The 24,123-nt window shown below is 42.4% G+C and overlaps 1 protein-coding gene across 2 annotated transcripts in view; it reads left to right on the top strand.

Moving 5' to 3' along the window:
- The window catches only part of MAP3K9 (mitogen-activated protein kinase kinase kinase 9), an 85,060-nt gene that overhangs the window by 32,323 nt on the left and 28,614 nt on the right, over positions 1-24,123 (top strand). For both annotated transcript variants that reach the window (XM_021675045.2, XM_021675044.2), the window contains exon 3: positions 15,969-16,149. In XM_021675045.2, the coding sequence (XP_021530720.2) occupies positions 15,969-16,149 (181 nt within the window). The remainder of the gene's footprint in view (positions 1-15,968; positions 16,150-24,123) is intronic.

The raw sequence follows: 24,123 nt of genomic DNA, 5'->3' as shown, positions 1-24,123 counted from the left end.
AAGCAACAAGACCCTAGAGATGGGTAGAAAGTGAACAATTAGAACACGTGGCCACAGGGAGGGGAGCATCACATGCTGTGGTCAGTGTGGAGGGGGCTAGGGGAGGGACAGCAGATGTGGTGAGGGATAATGAGGGGAGAAATACCAGATATAGGTGATGGAGGGATGAAGGCAGCAAACCACCTTGCCATGTAAGTACCTGTGCAAAAATCCTGCATGATTTGCACATGTATCCCAGAACCTAAAGTACAATTAAAAAAAAAAAAAAGAAAGTGACAGATCTTTTAGTTCAGGGAGTTTCATAGTTTTTATAGCCTAGTGTAGTGAGGGCTGATGGGAGAGATTCTTTTTTGAATCAAAGTGGAGGTTCTAGGTTGAGAATGCTTTATTTGGGGCCTGAGTGAATAGCTATATGGGACCTACCTGCTACTGCTAGCACCAAATATAAAATCTATTTTGAGGTTGAACTTCTAACAGAGCAGAGCTTTAAGACCATAGGGATTCCTCTGCTTTATTAATTTTTTTCTCACACTTGTGAACATTTAAGTTTTTTGGTTCCTAGCTCTCCCACTGACATTCCTTACAGTTAATCTGGATATACCATGTAGAGGTTGAGGGGTGGTATGGAGTTTGCAAGGTCCAGCCTATGCTACTCAAAGCAAAACTCAAAACTTCTGAAATGGTTTCAGACCTAGTGTAGGAGAGTTTCTTCTCCTGTTCATCAGCACCCTCCCCTCAAGCCATAAGCTAATATACTGTCTCAGACATGGTGCTTTTAACATGTATTTGTCCTAAGTTATGCCTGGGGAGATACTGCCTGCCAGCAAGCTTTGCCACCATACCTTGCCAAGCTATTAAGAGTTTGATCTTTAGTGTCTGTGAGCTTCCCAAATATTTATTTTTGTTTTCATGTATGTATTTTTTTTTTTTTTTTGAGATGGAGTTTCTGTCTGTTGCCGATGCTGGAGTGCAATGGCGCAATCTTGGCTCACTGCAACCTCTGCCTCCCAGGTTCAAGTGATTCTTCTGCCTCAACCTTCTGAGTAGCTGGGATTACAGGCACCCGCCATTACACTCAGCTAATTTTTGTATTTTTAGTAGAGATTTGCGGCGGTGGGGCGGGGGAGGTTCACCATTTTGGTCAGGCTGGTCTTGAACTCCTGACCTCAGGTGATTCACCCGCCTTGGCTTACCAAAGTGCTGGGATTACAGGTATGACCCACCCCGCCTGGCCCCAATTATTTAGTCTTAACTTCTCAAGCACTCTCATTTAAATATAAAAGTCTGGTTTCCTTCCCTAGAAGGAGATGAAATAAGACTCAGGTGGCTTGGTTTTAGTCCAAGACCTCCTGTGTTCTAGTGGAAAGGGCAGTGGACTTAGAGGTAGAATTAGGTTTGACTGCTAGCTTTGGTGGCTTTTCTGCCAGTTCTCTTCTGTTCTAACCACAGGTTTCCCTCCTTGTCCTTGCCAGTGAGAAGCAGTCATCAGCTTGACAGTGCCGCGTAGAAACCCACTCCCAGTGCTGGGCTCTGTGTTCAGTATAGTTACAGACATTGGTCCCTTCGGGATGTGGGATTCAGGGAGGTTCTGCCCAATGAATTTATAACATGAGACGGTCCCCAGGCAAACAAAAGTAAGATGTGGGTCACACACTGTGGCCTATGAGAGACTGGTATTGTAGAGATGTATCATCTCAACATTTGACCCCCAAATGGAGGGGGCAGCAGGGTATAGTGGAAGGAGCATAGGCCTAGAAGCCAGAGCAGGATTCAGATTTTGACTCTTCACTTCCTAGATGTGGAAAAGTTACTTGCCCTTTGAATCCTAGCTTCCTCCATTATAAAATGAGGATGCTACCTAACTTGTGGGATTGCCATGAAAACTGCATAAGGTAACGTGGATGTGAAGTGTCTAGTATTACACCTGGGATATAGTAGGTATGCAAGAAATAGTAACTGCTATTATTATTATTAAATAATTTATGAAAGTAGCAAAAATACAGGTGTATCCCAGATGATTTTGACAATGATGAAAGAAAAACATATCGCTTATCATCTTGTATACTAATGTTTTATTATGATATAGTTACATATATTAAGCTGCCTACTATATCTTTTTTGTTTGTTTGTTTGGGGATGGAGTCTTACTCTGTTGCCAGGCTGGAGTGCAGTGGTGCAATCTTGGCTCACCGTAGCCTCCGCCTCCCGAATTGAAGCAATTCTCCTGCCTCAGCCTCCCAAGTAGCTGGGACTACACATGTGCCACCACACCCAGCTAATTTTTGTACTTTTAGTAGAGATGGTGTTTCACCACATTGGCCAGGACGGTCTTGATCTCTTGACCTCATGATTTGCCCGCCTCAGCCTCCCAAAGTGCTGAGATTACAGGTGTGAACCACCACACCCAGCCTATTTTTTTATGACATAAATTTTATTGTTGTTGTTTGTTTTTGGGATGGAGTCTCTCTCTGTCGCCCAGGCTGGAGTGCAGTTGCGCAATCTTGACTCACTGCAGAGGCAACTTCTGCCTCTCAGGTTCACGTTATTCTCCTGCCTCAGCCTCCCTAGTAGCTGGAATTACAGGTGCCTGCCATCACACCTGGATAATTTTTGTATTTTTAGTAGAGACGGGGTTTCACCATGTTGGCCAGGCTGGTCTCGACCTCTTGACCTCAGGTGATCCACCTCAGCCTCCCAAAGTGCTGAGATTATAGGTGTGAGCCTCCATGCCTGGTCTGATATAAAATTTTTGAAGTAATGTGTATATAATCTAGTTTAAAAAACCAAAATATATTACAAGGCTTGTAATAAATAACAGAGGTCTCCTGCTTTATCCTTTGTCACTCACTGACTCTTTCTCCTGGCTGGTGATCTTCTTGAGGGGAGATACCAGTTTAATTTATACAGTATTTGAACACCCGGTGCCTATTAGCACAGTGCCTAATACATATGGGCTTTCACTACATGTGAGTTATTATATTATTTTTGAAAAGTTTAAGTGAATACTTAGTATAGAATATAGATTTCAGGTTGATTAATTTTACGGCAGCCTGGAGAGGCTATCCAATCTTCTGTTATGGCACACTGAGACTCTGTTAACTGGGGTCTTGGTTTTGGTTCAGATTTGCAGTTTTAATATGTCTGTGTCTGTTTTGCTGTGGTAATAAGCAAGATATTTATTGTAGGAATTGAACTTTTTTTTAGATCAGGTAGGTTAGCTATGAGAAATAGACACCTAAAGTAACAGTAGCTGAAATAAGTATCTCTCTTGTATGTAAAAGTTTGGCAGGAGACAGCCTGTGATTGGCAGGACACCTCTGTTCCTTGAGCCTTACCTCCTTCTTGTTCACAGCTCTGCTAACTTCTGAGGCATGATCGTGTCCTCATGGTCCAAGATGGTAGCTAGACCTCCAGCTATCACATTCATTTTCCAGATAGCACAGTGTAGAAAGGGAAGAAGAGCAAAGTCCGAAGGTCCAGTTACAGAAAACAGCCACAATGACTCTTCTTATTTACCTGGCTACAGCTTGGAACAAAGAGCCTGGAAAATGTAGTGAATGTTATGAGTGGCCTGGTGCCCACCTTGCAATTGTAGGCTCTATTACTATGAGAGGAGGGGAGAATAACCACTGAAGGGCGACTAACAGTCTGGGTCACAGATTTCAGGCTCTTTTCCTATCGTTAATCCCTTGTTAGTCCTTCTCTGATATGCTGCCAGGATTGCTAATGTAGCAATCCCTTTCTGCTGTGTTTTCAATTTGTTTTCTCTTTCTGCTGCTGACTCTGTCCTTCTGCTTTAACCCTTACTTGGAGATTTGTCTCCCATACACTCCTTCAGAGTTGGAGACCTTGAGACACTTGCTTGGATGTGAGATGGAAGCAGACAGTTAATTCCTTCCATGGGGCAGTGACCTACTGCTTTCTGCATAACGTCCTTATAGTTGCAGCATTGAGGTCAGTGGTTCCCTTGGAAGGGGATTACTGAAAGGTGTCTTTGAATCTAACAGTGTTTTTATAAAGTGTAATTATTTCTGTTTTTCAAATGTGCATGGGTGCTGTTGTGTTGATAAAATATGAATTCACTTAAGAGCATTTTCTTAGGGTGTTTAGCATTTTCTTGGTGTTTAATATGGCATGGTGGTCTGGAGTCCTGACTGATTTCATTCAGGCCTGGGCTGAATGAAATGTCCTGGCTCTGCCTCTTACCACTTGTGGACCAGCCTCTCTGAACTTCAGTCTCCACATCTGAAAGTGGGCATAGTTATGGTACCAATTTTCCAGTATTGATGAGAAGATTAAATAAGATTACAGGTGTAAATCACTTAGCCTAGCACCTGGCACATACTAAGGGCTCCATAAACATTAGCTGTGGTTATTATTCTCTTCTTAATCAACACACTAAAAGTGCAAGTAGCATCATAATGGCTTTTTTTTTTTTTTTCAGCTGAAAAGACATATTTTGAAAGGTTGGAAATCATTACTGTAGCTTCTCAGGGGACTCCAATATAGCCAGCCCTGGAAGAGGTAGCTGGGGATCAGTACTTAAACTGATTTAAGCAGACACTTTTTGGGATGATTGGCATTCGTTTATTAATCCCAGATGAATGTTAATTGAGCACTTGCTATTCCTCTTCAGGTCACAGGCATAGAAAGGAAGGCCACTGTAGTTCAGTTTTACTCTAGTTCAGGAAGAGGTCACTGTATCGAATGCTCTCTCTCTCTCTATCAGGAGCGTTTTGTACCCATTCATTTGCTTTGGTTTCCTCTTCTATACCAAAAGGGAGTGACTCCTAAATTCCACAAGGACCCAGTTCTCTCCACCTTTCCGCAGTTACTGTGGCAGGGACTTTTGGCCACCCTGCCTGAGTGCTTGTCGGGAAGTGCAGCTTTGCTGGTTGTGCCAGTGGAACCCGGTGCAGCTCTGCTGACAATGCGGAAGCTGCTGGAGCCACTGTTGCTGTTGGCATCTCCCTTCCATCTCTAGGCAGCACCACAGCTCTGCTGAGGTCGAGTCAGGGAGTCTAGGTGGTGAATCATTTGCCTTGGTAAGCAAGTCTGGCCTCTCTTGGCCTTGCCTGGAGAGACAGAGCAGGCAGAGCACCAGTGGCCAGGAGAAGCTGGGGGATGCACACTGGCCATGCTCTGGCCGCCTGGCAGTGGTCCGTGAGTCAGGCTCTCCCATGCAGCTCTTGCTGCATCAGCACAACAGGGAGCCTGCTCTGTGTTGGGTCTGAGATCCTCTTCCTTCCTCCACTGAAGGCAACGTGCTGTAGGAAGCAGATGTCTCAAGTGCCACTCAGGCGCCCTAATGGCTGGCTGTGTCTAATGAATAGGGCTTTTTTGGGGTAGAATCACCTCACCTAATTCCTTTGCCCCTAGATTTAGCTGTTCTTCAGCTCAGATGGGTGGTGGAGCTTGGCTGGCCCCAGGGAAGGACTGACACAGCTTTCAGGGAGCTACAGACTCTAAGAATATCAGAGGTGTAGGGAAATGGGGGCCTGGTGAAGGTTACACAGTGGTGGAGCCAGAACCCAGACACCCTGAGTCTCCATCTGTTGCCTTTTTCTTTCTGCCTTGGTATAGCTCTGAGATTGTTCTTACTAAGGTGAGACAGGATGCCGTGACATAGATATGGAGTTTAAGCCCTGGGCTTTGGCAGGAATAAGCAAGAGTACATGTATGCCTTCCTCTATCACACCCTCCCAGAATGGATTTTGCCTATCAGGAGAGATGGAAGAACTAAGTGGTGGAAAGCTGGAAGCCTTTGAAAGTTTCCTTTGAGTGGAGACTATACTAGTTTCCTTCTCCCTACCTTAAGGAGACAAAACTGAAGGCAAGGTTCTATGCTAGGGTAGCAGATTGAACATGTCAAGTGCTACAGCTGCCTTTACTCCCTCCTGAAACCCAGTGAAAACCACAGCAAGCCCACAAGGTGGATGGGAGAAGAGATGATAGCTATGAAGTTTTGGAGGCTGGAAAACTGATGGAGAAGTGGTAATTAACTTAGAACATTTGAGAAAGATAATTCTAAGCGGACAGTAGGGAAAGCAAAAAAAGCAATCCTTTTACACCACAGAATCTCCTCCACTTTATGCAGTCACTTAACTCCCTTTTCTTCTGGAAGGGGTAAAACAAGAATTACTGGACTGGAGACACCAAGTACAGAAAAAAAATAAAATAAAACAAAACATACCTTCTACACGTTCTTTCTAAGGAACTGCTGGAGAATGCACACCACCATAGCAGGGGAAGGACTCAGTAAAGAGTGGAGTGGGCTACAGGACACGGGGATTAACACAGGAGGGAGATGAAGGGAACCCCTGAGGACTGTGTACCAGACATAGAGGATGGGCAGCTTAGATCTGAGCAGTGTGACTCAGGCTGTCATCACCAGCTTACCTGCAGTCATTGTGCCATTGATTTAACTGGAGGACTGACTACCTGGGGAAGCCTGGGGCAGATTGTATCTGCTCCTGACTGTCTTGCTCATGTGCTGATGAAGCTCCTGTTGCCCCTCCTTGCCCTGGCGAATGGTTAGACTCATTTTATATTAACTGAAGTGTTTTCCTTGCCCAACCCTCAGTGCTAAAGGTAGGCCCAACTGAATTTAGAAACAGAAAATATGAGCCAGGCACGGTGGCTCACGCCTGTAATCCCAACACTTTGGGAGGCCAAGGTGGGCGGATCACTTGAGGTCAGGAGTTAGAGACCAGCCTGGCCAACATGGTGAAATCCTGTCTCTACTAAAAATACAAAAAAAATTAGCTTGGCGTCCTGGTGTGCACCTGTAATCCCAGCTACAGCAGGGATTACAGAAGGGTTGCTTGAACCCAGAAAGTTGAGGTTGCGAAGTACCAGGATCATGCCATTGTACTCCAGCCTGGGTGACAGATTGAGACAGAAGAAAAAGAAAGAGAGAGAGAGAGAGGGAGGGAGGAAGGGAGGGAGGAAGGAAGGGTAAAAAGAGAAAGGAAGGAAGGAAAGAAAAGAAAGAAAGCAGAAAGGAGGGAGGAAGGGAGGAGGGGAAGGAAGGAAGGAGGGAGGGAGGCAGCAAGGAAGGAAGGAGGGAGGGAGGGAAGGAAGGAAGGAAGGAAAACAGAATTCAGAAGAGTCCCAATCAAGAAAGAAAGAGAAAATAAGAAAATACAAATACAGAAGAGTCCCAATCACCCTGACCTGTACCACCAGATGCCCCCATTGTGGTGACCTGCTCTGTGTTTCTAAGACTTGTTCATGATCTTGCCTATCAATTTTCTTAGGAAGGGCTCTTGTAAGTTCCATGGGAACGTGGCCAGAGACTGTTTAGCTTATTCCCTTTGGGAAGGCTCCATTTAGCAAAGGCAGTATTTTTACCCCTCTGTGGTGTTGTGGGTGGAATAGTGTCCCCTGCAACCCTCCATACAAACAATATGCTGAAGTCCTAACCTGTGAAATTTGGAAATATGGTCTTTGCAGATGTAGTCAAGTTAAGATGAGGTCATACTGGATTAGGATGGGCCCTAATCCAGTGACCAGTGTCCTTATAAGGAGACACAGACAAACAGAGGAGAATGTTAGGTGAAGATGCAGACAGACACACAAAGGGAAGATGGCCATGTGAAGATGGAGGCAGAGATTGGACTTAATACTGCTGCAAGCCAAGGGGTGCTAAAAACTACTGGCAGCTGCCAGAAGCTAGAAGAGTCAAAGAAGGATCCTTCCCTAGAACCTTTGAAGGGAGATGGCCCTGCTGACACCTTGATTTTGGACTTCTAACCTCCAGAACTGTAAGAGAATAATTTCTTTTTTTCTAAGCCACCCAGTTTGTGTTAATTTGTTATGGCATCCCTAGGAGGGTAGGACACACAGCTTCGTTTTTTGTTTGCCACTCACTTTTTCAAAACTAAACATTGTCTTATTTAGAGATGTGTACATAGATGGTAAAATCATAAAGAGAAGTAAAGAAATGAATAACAGAAGTCAAAGTTGTCAGATGCTTGGGGAGAGAGGAAGGGTGGGGGGTGGAGAGAGACACATGGAACTTTCAAAGGGACTGGCTGGGGTTATGTGGGTTTTCATGTTATGTTCTTTAAACAATATGTACATTTTTTAGTTTTAGAAATGGGGTTTCACTGTGTTACCCAGATCGGAGTGCAGTGGCTATTCACAGACACACACATAGTGTACAACAGCCTCGAATTCCTGGGCTCAAGCCATTCTCCTGCCTCAGCCTCCCAAGTAGCTGGGACTACAGGTGTGCACCACCACTCCCAGCCATATATACATTTGTACATATTACATGTATACATTTTAATGTAGTCTCCTATGTGTATAATACATTTAACAATAAACTTTAACAAATAAAACAAAATGTAACCCTCAAAACCAAATTAGCTGAGTTACCGAATCTAGGAGAGATGGCGCCAAATTATCTAAGCCAATGCAGGCCTGAGGACATGAGTGTTGGCACCAAGGTGAGCATTTAGCAAATCGGAGCCCCTTGTACTAATGGAGATGAATAATAAATAAGAAATCTGAAAATGACATAGATCATCAATCAACGCTAAGTTTCCCATTAGGACCTAATGGGAAAGTCTCCTCAGTGGTGCCAAGTTTTGAAAGTCTGGCCTCAGCTAAAGAGTATTAGGTCAGACTCACAAAGCCCTTTGTGGCAAGACACTCCCATTTCTCCAACTGACCTCCTAATAGGATGGCCTTGAGACCATTTTAAGTGGCCTGCATTAAGCAACATTGAATCCCAAAGAAAGTCATTCAACTTCTCTGTATACATGGAGGATCAACATTCATTTTGGAGCTCTTGGTCTATAATTCCTGTCTAACACTTCCAGTCTTTCTTCTCAAGCAGAGAAGGCAGGCCTTAGGCTCAGCACTTTGACCACATGTGGGTCTGCTAATACACCATTTATTTTTGTTTCATTTTATTTGTTTGTACAGGTTACTCAGTGTTAGGAGAATTTTTGGCTTTCCAATTTACAATAGTGATATAAAATTTCTTCTTTAATTAAAATTTTTTTTTAATTTCTAATTTTGTGGGTACATTGTAGGTATATATATTTATGGGGTACCTGAGATATTTTGGTACTGGCATGTGATAATCACATCATGGAAAATGGCGTATCCATCCACTCAAGCATTTGTCCTTTGTGTTACAAGCAGTTTGATTATACTTTTAGTTATTTTTAAATGTACAATTAAATCATTTTGACTATAGCTACCCAATTGTGCTATCAAACACTAGGTCTTATTCTATTTTTTTATGCCCATAAAGTTTTTTTTTAATAATTATATTAAATGGTATATATAGGTGGTGTCCTAATTGGGAAATAATCAAGAATGATGTCTTTGTACCAGGCACAGTGGCTCACTTCTGTAATTCCAGTGTTTGGGAAGCCGAGGCAGGAGGATCACTTTAGGCCAGGAGCTCAAAACCAACCCGTCTCTACAAATAAAAAATTAGCTGGGCATGGTGGTGCGCACCTATAGTCCTGGCTACTTGGAATGCTGAGGTGGAAGAACGCTTGAGCCCCGTAGTTTGAGGTTACAGTGAGCTATGCTTGTGCCACTGCACTCCATGCTGGGCAATAGAGTGAGACCCTACTTGACCTGATATTCACTTTTGTCATGTTATCTTTCCTTATAGAAGGGGAAAGTCCACTGATATAAGCTAAGAGTCTTCAGGTTATCTTTCTCTGTGTGTCCCCTACCCCACCTGGCACCAACTGGGTGTGTTAGTCACTGGCGAACCCCTGGCTGAGGTATTACTCTTTCTCTAGTCTCCTCTCAATTCCCCTCCACCCCCTGCCCCAATACCTGGCAACAATAAGATGGGGAAGTAGATAGTTTTAGAAGATGCACAGATATCCCATTAGTCAAGTATGTGACCAGCAAGAGATGAGTTCTTTTTTTTTTTTTTTTTGAGATGGAGTCTTACTCTGTCACCAGGCTGGAGTGCAGTGGTATGATCTTGGCTCACTGCAGCCTCCACCTCATGGGTTCAAGTGATTCTTCTGCCCCAGCCTCCCAAGTAGCTAGCTAGGACTACAGGTGTGTGCCACCACACCTGGCTAATTTTTTTTATTTTTAGTAGAGATGGGGTTTCACTATGTTGGCCAGGCTGGTCTTGAACTCCTGACCTCAGGTGATCCACCACCTCGACCTCCCAAAGTGCTTGGATTGTAGGCATGAGCTACCGCCCAGCCGGGATGAGTTGTTTCAGAGAGCTTTGTCCTATGTTTGGTTCCTGGAGGGGACATGGCATAGGTTCCAGAAGAAAAAGAATGAGGTTTCACTTTCTAGGAGTCATACTCTATCATATGCTTGTGGAAATGATGAGACCCATATATCTGCAGCAGTCGGGAATGATTGGAAGTGCATATATTGTTAGATGGTGTGGTATTTGGATGCTGAAGGAAGAATTCAAGAAAAAGAAGTGCAGGATAGACTAGTTGATCAATGACAGCTTTAGGGGTTAGGCAGAAATGGAGGCAGGGCTTAAAGACACATAGGAGTTCTTTTTGGCCTCTGTACAGCATGGCACAGAGGTGAAGAATGTCACTCTGAAGTCAGACAGATCTGGATCTGATTCCCATTCCCATCCCTCACTGACTGGGCAACTGACTTAACCTTTCTGTGTCTGATTTGGAGTGCATAAAATGGGGAAAAATAATTACATCTACTACTTAGGTTTGATTTAAGGATTAACAAAGGCAATGGACATAAACAGCATTGTGCCACTACATAGTAAGTGATCCGTAATGAGTAGTGTCATTATTAATCAAGCATTCCATTTATTTATACAGCAAAAACATATTGCATGGTTATTGTGTGTCAGGGACTGCCAGGCCTTCATGTCAGTCCTGGAGCACTGAACCCTGTGGTTTCCATTTATGTACAGGATACCTAATTATAATAATAGCTATAGTGTTCTGAGTGCCAGGTACTCTACTAGTTGCTTCATTTCTGTATCACCTTTAATCTTTATCCCCATTTTGTAGAAGCAGGAATTAAGGTTCAGAGTTTAAGAGATTTGTCCAGGATCACATTGAGAGTGTCAGGCCTGGGATTTAAATTGTCCGCTCTCTTTTCCTGTTCCATACTGACTCTTGTTGCTACCATCCTGGATGCATTATGTCCAAAACTAAACTTGGCTTCCTCAAATGGACTTTTTCTCTCCACTTTCTAATCAGGGGCACCACTGGTCTGCTTGTCACCCAAACCTGAAAGGCTGGATATGTCTTCCTTCTCCATCAAGCCCCTACATCTGGTTAATCACTAGGTCTTTAGTTCCAATGTATCTTTTCCTCTCTGTTCCCCTGCCTGGCCAGGCCCCCGTTGACTTAGGCCTGGACTTGTTCGTCTCAGTTACACATCACTTAACAGCAGGGATACGTTCTGAGAAATCCATCATTAGGCAGTTTCATTATTGTGCGAACATCAGAGTGTTCTTATACTGCACACCTGGGCTATATGGTGTAGCCCAAGCTTGTCCTGCATGTGGCCCAGAACAGCTTTTTTGCTTTTTTTTTTTTTTTTTTTTTTTAGTTTCTCAGCTGTTGTTAGTGTATTTTATGTGTGGCCCAAGACATTTCTTCCAGTATGGCCCAGGGAAGCCAAAAGATTGGACACCCTGGTGTAGTCTGTTGTTTCCAGTGTTACTGTACTGAATACTGTAGACAATTGTAATGCAGTGGTAAGAATTTGTGTACCTAAATGTATCTATACATAGAAAAGGTACAGTAAAAATATAAGAATAAAAAATGATCTACTGTTATAGAACACTCACTATGAATGGAGCTTACAGGACTGGACTTCGCTCTGGTTGAGTTGAGTGGTGAGGGAATGTGAAGACTTAGGACATAGGTCTTCATGTGGTACACCACCATAGACTTTATAAACATTGTACACTTAGGCTACACTAAATTTATAATGAAAACTCGTTTTTTTAGATGGAGTCTTACTCTGTCACCCAGCGTAAGGCATAATCGTGGCTCACTGCAGCCTCTGCCTCCCAGGTTCAAATGATTCTTCTGCCTCAGCCTCCCGAATAGCTAGACTACAGGCACATGCCACCACACCCAGCTAATTTTTTGTAGTTTTTGTAGAGACGGGTTTTTGGTATGTTGGCCAGGCTGGTCTTGAACTGCTGACCTCCAGTGATCCTCCTGCCTTGGCCTCCCAAAGTGGATTACAGGCCTGAGCTACTGTGCCCAGACAAAATTTTCTTTCTTCAATAATAAATTAATCTTAGTTTACTGTAACTTTTTTACTTTATAAACAAAAATTGTTTACTTCTTAACTCTTTTGTAATAATACAGCTTAACATAAACATACTGTAGAGCTATACAAAAACATTTTCTTTTATCTTTATTCTATAAACTTTTTTCATATATTACTTTTTTTTTGATTTTGAGAGAGGGGTCTCACTCTGCCACCCAGATTGAAGTACAGTGATATGACCACGACTCACTGCAGCTTTGACTTCCCAGGCTCAAGTGATCCTTCCACCTCAGCCTCCTGAGTAGCTGGACTACAGGCATACACCACCACACCTGGCTAATTTTTCAATATCTTTGTGGAGACAGGATTTCATTATATTTCCAGGCTGGTCTCTAGCTCCTGGGCTCAAGCAATCCTCCCACTTTGGCCTCCCAAATTGCCGGGATTTCAAGCATGAGCCACTGCCCTCAGCCTACTTTTTTTTTTTTAACATACATTTTTGTTGTTGTTTTTACATTTTAAACTTTTTTGTTAAAAACTAAGATGCAAACACACACTTTAACCTTGTTCTACACAGGATCAAGATCATCAATACCATGGTCTTCCACCTCCGCATCTTGTTCCACTGGAAGGGGCAAAACAACCTGGCGCTGTTCTCTCCTATAATAACAATGCCTTCTTCTGAAATACTTCCAGAAGAACCTGCCTGATGCTGTTTTACAGTTAACTTTTTTTTTACATAAGTAGAAGGAGTGCACTCTAAAATAATGATAAAAAGTATAGCATGCTGGCCAGGCACAGTGGCTCCTGCTAGCAATACCAGCCATTTGGGAGACTGAGGTGGGAGGGTCACTTGAGCCCAGGAGCTTGAGACAGGCCTGGACAATGAACTGAGACCCCTTCTCTACAAAAACTAAAATAATTAACCAGGCGTGGTGGCATGCACCTATAGTCTCAGCTACTCAGGAGGCTGAGGTGGGAGAATCACCTGAGCCCAGGAAATTGAGGCTGTGTGAACTATGACTGTACCATTGCATGCCAGCCTGAGTGACAGAGTGAGACCTTGTTTCAAAAAAAAAAAAAAAAAAGGAAATACATAAACCACTAATATAGTTGTTTATTACATATGGTACATAATTGTATGTGCTCTGCTGTTATACAACTGGCCACACAGTAAGTTTGTTTACAGCAGCATCACCACAGACACATGAGAATACATGGTGCTATGATGTCATGACAGCTGCCATCATCACTAGGTGATAGGGAGTTTTTAGCCCTATTATGTCTTATGGTACTGCCATCATGTATGTAGCCTGTCATTGACTAAAACGTCATTTTGCGGTGCATGACTATTTTTGCCATTGCCCGACAGGAGAGGTGAGGTTTACACAATCTACTCTCATGGACTTCACCAGAATTTGATAAAGCATTCTTAAACTTTTCAAGATGTGAAAGCATGACAATTTGTTATTGTCTCAGCTGTTTGTCAGTAGTAGAAGTTTATAGCGGGCTACCTGCAGTGGTACAAATATGTAAACTGCTTTGACTATAAGCTTTCTCTTCCACTCAGGAAAGCATGTTGGGAGATAATTGCTCCCCACTCTGTGTTTTAAAGCTTTCCTCTTTAAACAAATGGTGCTGGGACAACTGCATAGCCACGTGCAAAATAATGGAGTTGGGCCCCTATTTCATATTATATGCAGAAATTAAAGATGGATCCATGACCTAAATATAAGAGCTGAAACCATAAATGTTTTGGAAGAAAAAATAGAATTAAATCTTCATGATCTTGAATTTATTAAAGGATTCTTAGATATTACACCAAAAGTATGAGCAATAAATAAAAAAAATAAAGTGGACTTCATCTAAATTAAAAACTTGGGTGCATCAAAAGTATCAAGTAAATGAAAAGACAGCCAACAGAATGGGAGAAATAGTTGCAGGTCATGTATCTGAAAAGGGTCTAGTATCAGAATATATGAACAGCTCATATAATTAATAATAAAAAGACAAGTCAGGCACGGTGGCTCACGCCTGTAATCCCAGCACTTTGGGAGACCGAGGTGGGTGGATCACAAGGTCAAGAGTTTGAGACCAGCCTGACCAAGATAGTGAAACCCCGTCTCTACTAAAAATACACAGATTAGCCAGGTGTGGTGGCACGTGCCTGTAATCCCAGCTACTCGGGAGGCTGAGGCAGGAGAATCGCTTGAACCCAGGAGGTGGAGGTTGCAGTGAGTCGAGATTGCGCCATTGCACTCCAGCCTGGGCGACAGAGTGAGACTCTGGCTCAAAAAATTAATAAATTAATTAATTAAAATTTAAAAAAATCAATAAAAAGACAAACCATCCACTCTAAAAATGGGCAAAGGACTGAATAGACATTTCTCCAAAGAAGATATACAAATGGACGACAAGCTCATGAGAAGATGTTCAGCATCATTGGTCTTTAGGGAAATGCAAACCCAAACCACATTGAGTTACCGTATCACATGCACTAGGATGGCAGTAAGAATATCAATAATAAGGAAAATAACAAGTGTTGGTGAGGATGTGGAGAAACTGGAACCCCCATAGTCTGCTTGTGGAAATGTAAAATGGTTCAGCTGCTGTGAGAACAACTCTGTGGTTCCTTAAAAAGATAAGCATGAATTTCCACGTGATCCAGCAAATCTCCTCCTAGGTACATACCCCTCAAATGACAACAAGTATACATATATAGGAACAGACATGTTCATACACACTAGTCACAGTAACCAGAAAGTGGAAACAACCCATGTGTCTATCGGTGGACAAAAGGATAAACAAACTGTAGTATGTACATACAATGGAATATTATTCACCTATAAAGAGGAATGAAGTACTAATATAAGCTATAATGTGAATGACCCTTGAAAACATGTTCAGTGAAATAAGCAGATGTGTCACACATTGTGTGATTGCATTTATATGAAATATTTAGAATAGGTAAATCCATAAACACAAAGGAGATTGGTGGTTGCAAGGGGTTGGGAGGAGGGGAAATGGGGAATAATTGCTTAATGGGTACAGGGTTTCCTTTTGGTGTGATGAAAATGTTTTGGAACTAGACAGGTGGTGGTTGTACAACATTGTGAATGTACTCAATACCACTAAATTCTTCACTTTGAAATGGTTGATTTTATGTTATGTGGATTTCAGCTTTTAAAAAGCTGAAAAAAATAAGGCTTTCACAAACTTTGCTGCTTTAATGATTAGTAGTAACAGGTGCTTGGTAGATACCAGTATTTCAGGACACAATTGTTCAGAGTCACTGTCATGCATCACCAATCCCAGCTAAATTTTTTGTATTTTTAGTAGAGATGGGGTTTCACCATGTTGGCCAGGCAGGTGTTGAACTCCTAATCTTAGGTGATCCACCCGCCTCGGCCTCCCAAAATGCTGGGATTACAGGTGTGAGCCGCCATGCCCAGCTGGGAATTTTTTTTAACAGTGCTGTGTGTATCTTAGTTTCTTCATCAGTAAAACAGAGATGGCAATAGTACCTGCCTTGTAAGTTGTTGTGAGGAATAGAGATACTGGCTATAAAATGGGTGGTACAAAAATGGATGCACTGTAGATGTTTAAGAAATGATGGCTCTGACCATCAATCCATGGCAGTTAAATGCTGGAGCCCACAGGGGAGGCCAGGAGGATGGCAGAAAGTTCTGTTCTGCGGTTTCCCTGTGATTAATGCAGACTCTGGTTTCTTCTATATTCCTTTCCTTGCCCAGTATTGATCCTCCAGAAGGTGGAGAATGGAGACCTGAGCAACAAGATTCTGAAGATCACTGATTTTGGCCTGGCTCGGGAATGGCACCGAACCACCAAGATGAGTGCAGCAGGGACGTACGCTTGGATGGCACCCGAAGTCATCCGGGCCTCCATGTTTTCCAAAGGCAGTGATGTGTGGAGGTAAGGTCCACAGGGGCAGGGACAGCATTTCCCAGGTCCATCTTGGCGGCACACACATTTCAAGACTTGGAGAATTGAGGTTACATAGAAACCCCGGCACCCAAAATAGGTCTAAGTGATGTCCCCCCAGAGTCATCTATGCTAATTCCCATGTTGCCAAGGAACAGTTTCTAATGCTTTCATCTACCAAAAAAAATCCCTCAAGTGTTACACGCAGGCCGCTTTGTGCTGGTGACTGCTCACTAGGAAAGGCCAGTAGATTCCGGGGGCAACATGTACTCCCATCTCTGCCCTGTAAGATGGGAAGGATACTCAGTCCCTTCTGGAGATCTTCGTGAGGATCAGCCTGGCTTGCTCAGCAACAGTGCTAGGCTTTCGTGGCTGTTACTGCTGAACTTGGGAAGGGGATTGACCCAATGTCCTTACTCTAAGCTCCTGAGCCAATGACTATTCTTTGTGCAATCTCTTTTTCTTGATGGCCTAAAATTATCTTTTCCAGGTATCTAGTTAATCTTTCAGTCAAGGCTCTATCTGTTGACATTGACCCAGAAATGGGAAAAAACAGTTCCCAAGTATGTACCCAGAACTATAGAACCACAGACTAGAAATGACCAGCCATCCTCCTAGTAAATATGAGCCCAAAAGGTTGCAAGGAAATAGATCTAAAAATTTTCCCAGCTGAGGAAGGATGAGCAGCTACACAGTATATGTTGTCATGGCTGTGGGACAGTAGCATCACCTTGGTATACAAAAGAAAGGATTGGAGCTTATCATTGTGTATCAGTCCATGGAGTTATTGTCCTGATGTGTTGTAAAGTGAGCTTCTGTGTGTGTGTGTGTGCGTGCATGTGTATTTTAAATAATTTTAAAATATTTATTGAGCTATTATTCATCTTGAGCTATCGTAAAGCTCATCCTTTGTGCACTTTAGAGTGTATAAGTTGGCCATATACGTGGCTCATACCTGTAATCCCAGGACTTTGGGAGGTTACAGTCGGAAGATCTCTTGGGCCCAGGAGTTTGGACCAACCTGGGCAATGTAGCGAGACCCCCATCTCTACAAAAAATTTAAAAATCAGCCAGATATGGTGGCATGCACCTGTAGTCCCAGCTACTCAGGAAGCTGAGATGGGAGGATTACCTGAGCCTGGGAGGTCGAGGCTGCAGTGAACTGTAATTGCACCATTGTACTTCAGCCTTGGTGACAGTGAGACCCTGTCTCAAGAAGTAAATAAGCATATAAGTCAATGGTTTTTAGTATATTTAAAAGGTGTGTATGGGTCACCATTGTTATTAGTTTCCTAGGGCTGCTATAGCAAATTACTGAACCTAGTGGCTTAAAGCAACAAAGTACGTGCTTTTGTAGTTTGGAGGCCAGAAGCCTGAAAGTGATACGGGCAGAGCCACACCCTCCACAGACTCTAGTGGAGATAATGATTCAATTAAGGATTCTGGGAATTAGGACATGGACATAGCTTTTAGGGTCACCATTCAGCCCATTACAACCACTTTCTATTTCCAGAACTTTTTTTTTTTTTTTTTTTTGAGTTGGAGTCTCATTCTATCTCCCAGGCTGGAGTGCAGTGGCACAATCTCAGCTCACTGCCACCTCTGCCTCCCAGGTTCAAGTGATTCTCCTGCCTCAGCCTCCCAAGTAGCTGGGATTATAGGTACACGCCACCATGCCTGGCTAATTTTTATATTTTTAGTAGAGATGGGATTTTGCTCTGTTGGCCAGGCTGGTCTCAAACTCCTGACCTCAAGCTATCTGCCTACCTTAGCCTTCCAAAGTGCTGGGATTATAGGCATGAGCCACCGTGCCTGGCCAATTTCCAGAACATTTTTTTATCACCCAAAAAAGAAGCCCCATATCTATCATCAGTCATTTCCTAATCCTTCCTCCTTCTACTCCCTAGTAAACACTAATTTACTCTCTGTCTGTATGAATTTGCCTATTCTGGACTTTTCACAGAAATGGAATCATACCATGTGTGGTCTTTTGTGATTAGGCTTTTTTCATTTAGCATAACGTTTTCGAGGTTCATCCATGTTGTAACTTATATCAGAATTTAATTTCTTTTTTAAGGCTTAATATCTTAAATTAATTGCTTTAATAAAAAAGAAAAAAAAGGCTTAATAATATTCCATTGTATGGATAGACCATATTTATCCATTCATCAGTTGATGGGCATTTGGGGGGATTTTGCTTTTTGGCTGTTATGAATACTGCTACTGTAGACACTTGTGTACAACACAAGCTTTTGTGTAAGCATATTTTTTCAGTTTTCTTGGATCTATATCTAGGAGTGAAATTGCTGAATCATGTAGCAGTTCTGTGTTTAACTTTTCCAGGAACCACCAAACTTTTTCATCATAACTATATCATTTTCTTATATTCCCATTACCAATGTATTAATGTTCCAGTTTTACTACATCTTTCCAATACTTGTTATTATCTGTGTTTTTAAGAAAAGTTACTATGTCCATCCTTGTGGATGAGAAATAGTATTTTATTGTGATTTCTATTTGTATTTCACTAAATGACTAATGATGTTGAGTATCTTTTCATGTACTTATTGGCTAATTATATCTTTGAACCTGAAGAAATGTCTGTTCAAATCCTTTGCCAATTTAAAAATTAGAATATTTGTCTTTTTTTTTAAATATTTTTTTTGGGTGCCGTGACTCGGATTTATTTGTCTTTTTATTGTTGAGCTGAAAGAGTTCTTTCTATTCTCTTGTCAGAAAAATGATTTGCAATGATTTTTTTCCATTCTGTAGATTGTTTTTCCACTTTCTTAGAGCTAGTCTTTGAAACAGTGTTTTTAATTTTGATGATGTCTAGTTTACTTTGTCATCTGTGTCATATCTAAAAAACACTGCCTAATCCAAAGTCATGAAAACTTACACATCTATGTTTTTTTCCTAAGAGTTTTATAATCTTAGCTCTTACATTTATGTCTCTGATCCATTTTGACTTAATTTTTGTATGTGGTGTGAAGTAGGGGTCCAACTTCATTATTTTTCACGTGGCTATTCAGTTATCCTGGCCCCATTTATTGAAAAGACTGTTTCTTCCCATCAAATTATTTGTCTGGTCACTTTTATCAAATGTCAATTTACCAGAAATATGAAGGTTTATTTCTAGATTCACGGTTCTACTCCATTAATCTATGTCTGTCCTTATGCCAATACCACTCTTTCTTAATTGGTATGACTTTGTGGTAAGTTTTGAAATTAGGAGATGTGATTCCAACTTTGTTCTTTTGAAGATTGTTTTGGCTATTCTGAGTCCTTTGCATTTAATAAATCTTGGGATAATTTTGTTAATTTCTGCAAAATAGATGGCTGGGATTTTGATGGGAATTGCATCAAATCTGTAGCTTTGTGGACTATTGACATCTTTTTTTTTTTCCCCCAGACAGAGTCTCACTCTTGCTTGAGCTGGAGTACAGTGGTGTGATTATGGCTCACCACAGCCTTGACCTCCTGGGCTCAGTTGATCCTCCTGCCTCAGCCTCTTAAGTAGCTGGAGCTGCAGGCATGCTCCACTTTTTCTATTTTTTGGAGAGACAGGGTTTCGCCATGTTGCCCAGGCTAGTCTCGAACTCCTGGGCTCAAGCTATTCACCTGCCTTGATCTCCCAAAGTGCTGGGATTACAGATGTGAGTCACTGTGTGTGGCCCTATAGACATCTTAGTAAGTCGTCCAGTCCATGATCATGGGATATCTTTCCATTTGTTTAGAACTCCTTTAACTTATTTCAGTGATGTTTTGTAGCATCTGTATATTGAATCTTATTTTACCATGCATTAATTACAGGGTGAAGTAGCTAATGAGAAGAAATGAGTTTAACTTTCCTTGTACTATCTGACCTGATCTCATTGAGTTGAGTTGTATACTGATACTCAGCTGTTTTTGATATATAAAATCAGCAATTTCATGTTTCAATTTTAACACTTTCATTGCTTGACCATATGCTAATGAGATTAATACATTAATTAAGCTAAGCTTCTATTACAAAGAGGCCTGCAGATATGGAGGCTTAAATGAGATAGAAGCATATTCTCTTTCACGAACTAGTCTAGATAGTCCAGGCTGGCAGGGCAACTGTGCCCCATGAGAGCTTTTAGGAACCTAGGTTCTTTTAGATTCCCCCAGTGCATTGACCTTGACCGAATGGTTAAATGAGGTGACTGTTAACATGTGTATTACAGTTTTCATAAAAAAGGAAGGAGAGCTTATTCATGTCAAGCACAGTTTATCTTTAATTTGAAGACCATTCAGAAGTTGTACACATCTCTGCACACCCCATTTGCCTGCACTTGGTTATGTGGGCACACCTGGCTCCAAGGGAGGCAGACAAATGTATGTTCTAGCTGGACAACTGTGTGTCCCACTAAAGCTCTTACTATGGAAAAGCAGGAAGAGTAGCTTTGAGGGAACAAGCAGCCACTTGTCACACTCAACTTTCTCTTGCGTTTCTTAATGGAAAACCATGACTTCTCAGCAACATGATTGTTATCTACCTCCAATATTCCTACTAGGTTTCTCCTCCGATCCTAACCCTGAAATTGCCCAGGTTTTACTGTCACACACTCCAGAGGTTTCTGCTGGTGATGATTTGGACAGAGTTGTGTCACGTATCCAAGCATGTTCCCAGTGGGAAGGGAAAGCACAAATGCCTCACATGGAGTCTTCTCGGGATGACAGAAGTGGTAGATAGGGAAGGACAAGGCCATTACAGAACTTTTTTCTCCACCGAAAAAATAAGGGCAGGACCTTTCAGCTTTTACCCTAAGTATCCTTATTGTAAGACTAACCTCTAGGTCTTGCTATAACCATGATCCTAAAAGTAGGCTTGAAGAGCCTCTGGTGAGAGGCATCTGATAAAATTATTCTACTCTCTAGAGGAAATTGCTTGGAGGTAAACCTCAAATCAAAAGCACTTTGGATGATGTGTCTTGGATATTGCCACATGGTCTGCCAGTAGGTCTCTAGTTTTTCTAGTCTAAATTTGTTCCCAGGACTTAGGCCTCCTGACCCAGTTTGGCTGATGATGGTGGTTTGAAAACACAATTCACCCTCCTACCTAGCTGTCTTAGCTTCTATGCTGCAGGATTTCCTTCAAGGCACAATTTATAATCCACTAAATGGGCCTTTCATTCCTCCTTCCTCAAACCTATCCATCTAAGTAGCTCTAAATGGTTTCTCACCTTTAGCAGAGGAAGATGTGTGCCCACTGCTGTACATAAAGCAATGCTTGTACACTGGTAACTGTTGTTACCACCTACAAATGCTTAAGGGCTGGGTTCTGTGGTAATGTTATAAATATTTTATATTCTTCACAAGAATCTCCAAAAGTAGGGATCATTATTTCCATTTTATAGATGAGGTAACTGGGCTCACACAGTTTCAGTCATGTGCCTAAGTTCACCCAGGTGGCAGACATAAAGCTATGATTAGAACTAGATATGTGTGTAGTGAAAATCTGTGCTTGTAATTATGCCACCATCTGTATGCTCTTGTTCCTGTACTTAAGGGAGCCTCTTTCTGAATGATCAGCCCACCCTGCCTAGGACCCAGCAGGGTGTCCCAGGGAGGGGCAGGGCATGCCTAGGGACTTGGTACAAAGCTGTTTCCCAAACTGACTTGTAACTCACTGACTCATTCAAGAAGCATTTGTGGAATGCTTGCCCTGTGCCAGGTACTGGCTGAGTCTGAATGCCCCACACCTTGCCCCTCCTGGAACTCATCCAGGGCTGGGGGCCTCGGCGCCTCTGCTATTCCAGGTGCCCAGGACCAACTGGTTTGTCTTTCTGCTTTTTGAGTGTGCTTCTAAAGTTCTCCTGCAAATGCTGTGATGGAGGGTGAGGTGATAAAGGGCTGGATCCTCAACTGTGTAAGTTTCCCAATCTGCTTGGATTGGGGACTGCCTCAAGAAGGCTATTGCTGAAATCTTTACCTTTCTTTGTGCTGTGTGAGTACAGCAGTGGTTTCAGTCAGAGGGCATTGTCCCACAAGGCCTTCTTGCCTGTTGGATGTGGGATGAGGTGGAGGCATTTTCTTAATCATTTTAAGTTTAAAAAATTACAATAGTAAATGTTTTCTACAGAAAAAAATTAGAAAATATGGATGAACAAGAAAGAAGAGACAGGAAAAGAAAATCAGCATGAACCCACTTATAGAGATAATGCGTATTGATATTTTGGTGTGTTTACTCCTATTCATATGCTCATCTGCTTATCCCTAGTGGGATCTTTCTGTTTTGTAAGTTGCTTTTTGAATGTAATATAGCATGAACATATTACCACATTAATAAATATGTTGTTATGTCAGTAAGTCTATCAATATATATATTACATATATGTTAATAAATATATCATCATTTTGAATGAGAGTTCAGTTGATAACAAAAAGAATTATATGCTACTTTCAGTTTATAAAGTGCTTTCACATATATTAGTTCAATTATCTTTGCCAAAGACTATTAAACAGCGTGGTTCCTGGAATGTGGGGTCACAGATAATTACCAAGTGCAAGACATTCCTCAGCCCACCTTATTCAAGGGAGACTGGTCCCCTCCTTTCAGAGCATGGACCCTGAGCTGAGCTGGCAGTCTAGAGATGGTACAGGTTACTATGAAATAGAGCTCTGGCCCAGCACAAGCGTGAAGTTGCTGTGCCTTTTGTCAAGAAAGGTGGCTGTCTACTTTTCCTCACTTTGAAAAAAACAAGCACCCCTCCTCCACCTCTGACCCTAGGAAATGGTTAAAGGGATTACCAGGCCTTGGGAGGTGGTTAATTATTGACTCAAGAGTAAATCCTCTGAGGGTTGGTTTAGGCAGTGAGGGCTTTTAGGAAATTACTGGCTGCACTGTGGGAGCTGGTGGGTCTGTGTTGCGGGGAGGAACTCAGAGGCAGTGACTTAGCTGAGCGGGGACTCAGAGGCAGTGACTTAGCTGAGCAGGTTCTTCCAGGCTGCTTGCAGATGGTCGTCAAAGGACTTATTGACCTTTTAATCTTGGGAGGGGAACTAAGTTGGCTAAACCTCAGGTAAATCCCTACTGCCCACCTCTCCCTGGAGCTTAGATCCATGTAAACTTGTATTTCTCTTTAATTTCTGCAGTCTTTTTTCCTGCCAACAGAATACCAAGTCTTCATTTATATCACCCACCTTCCATTGTAGAAATAAAGAGGGATATTGGCAGAGGAAAACCAGTTTAGTCAGCCTCAGAAAGCCTCCTCTGAATGCCAGTGTCCCTCAGCTGACACCAACACTGTAGTTCAACATAAGCCTCCTCAGACATTCTCATTTCAGGCCCTGTCCGAGAAGCCACAGGGCTGCTAGCCATAGATAGCCATAGCTGGTAATTTCTGGACAAGGGGTAGTTGTTGGTGTTAGTGATTCCTTGTGACAGTTCTGCAAGGTCAGTATTGCTGTCTTTGTTGTCGGGATGGGGAAACTGAGGTTTGGAGAGGTGAACTTGCTTCCCTAAGGGCACATAGCTGTTAAGAGAATCCAGGCATTTGACTCAAGTCTGTTTAGATCTTTCTCTGGTAGCATTCTGCCTATGTTCTCACATTTCTTTTAGCTGTAGAACCCCTGAAATGGGATAAAATGCAGACGAACAAAGAAACAGGCTAGGTAAGAGTAGAGCTGCCCTGGATGGAGCTAACGGGGCCAGTCTCAGTCCCCTCTCCGCCCCACCCCCGACCGCTTCCAGGTGGTCTGAGACACCTTCACAGGACGCTTAGAGCTCAGTGTGAAAACTGTCACAGAAAGGTTGCAGGGACACAAACAGGACATATTTGGGTCTTTGAAACACTCTGTGACCTTTCCAGGTAGTTAGGGTCCAGATACCAACTGTCTTTGCCTGGCTAGGAGAAAAGGGCTCTGTGGGACCTTTGGTTTTTATTCTCCAGGATGGAGGTGGCATTAATTCCAAGAGCAAGCAATTGAGGATAACAGTGG

The sequence above is a fragment of the Aotus nancymaae genome, unplaced genomic scaffold (assembly GCF_030222135.1).
Source record: "Aotus nancymaae isolate 86718 unplaced genomic scaffold, 86718_ANA_hifiasm-v0.15.2.pri h1tg000011l, whole genome shotgun sequence".
Classification (NCBI taxonomy): Eukaryota; Metazoa; Chordata; class Mammalia; order Primates; family Aotidae; genus Aotus; species Aotus nancymaae.
Note: the sequence above shows the minus strand (reverse complement) of the source record. Positions and strands in the feature narration are given on the sequence as shown.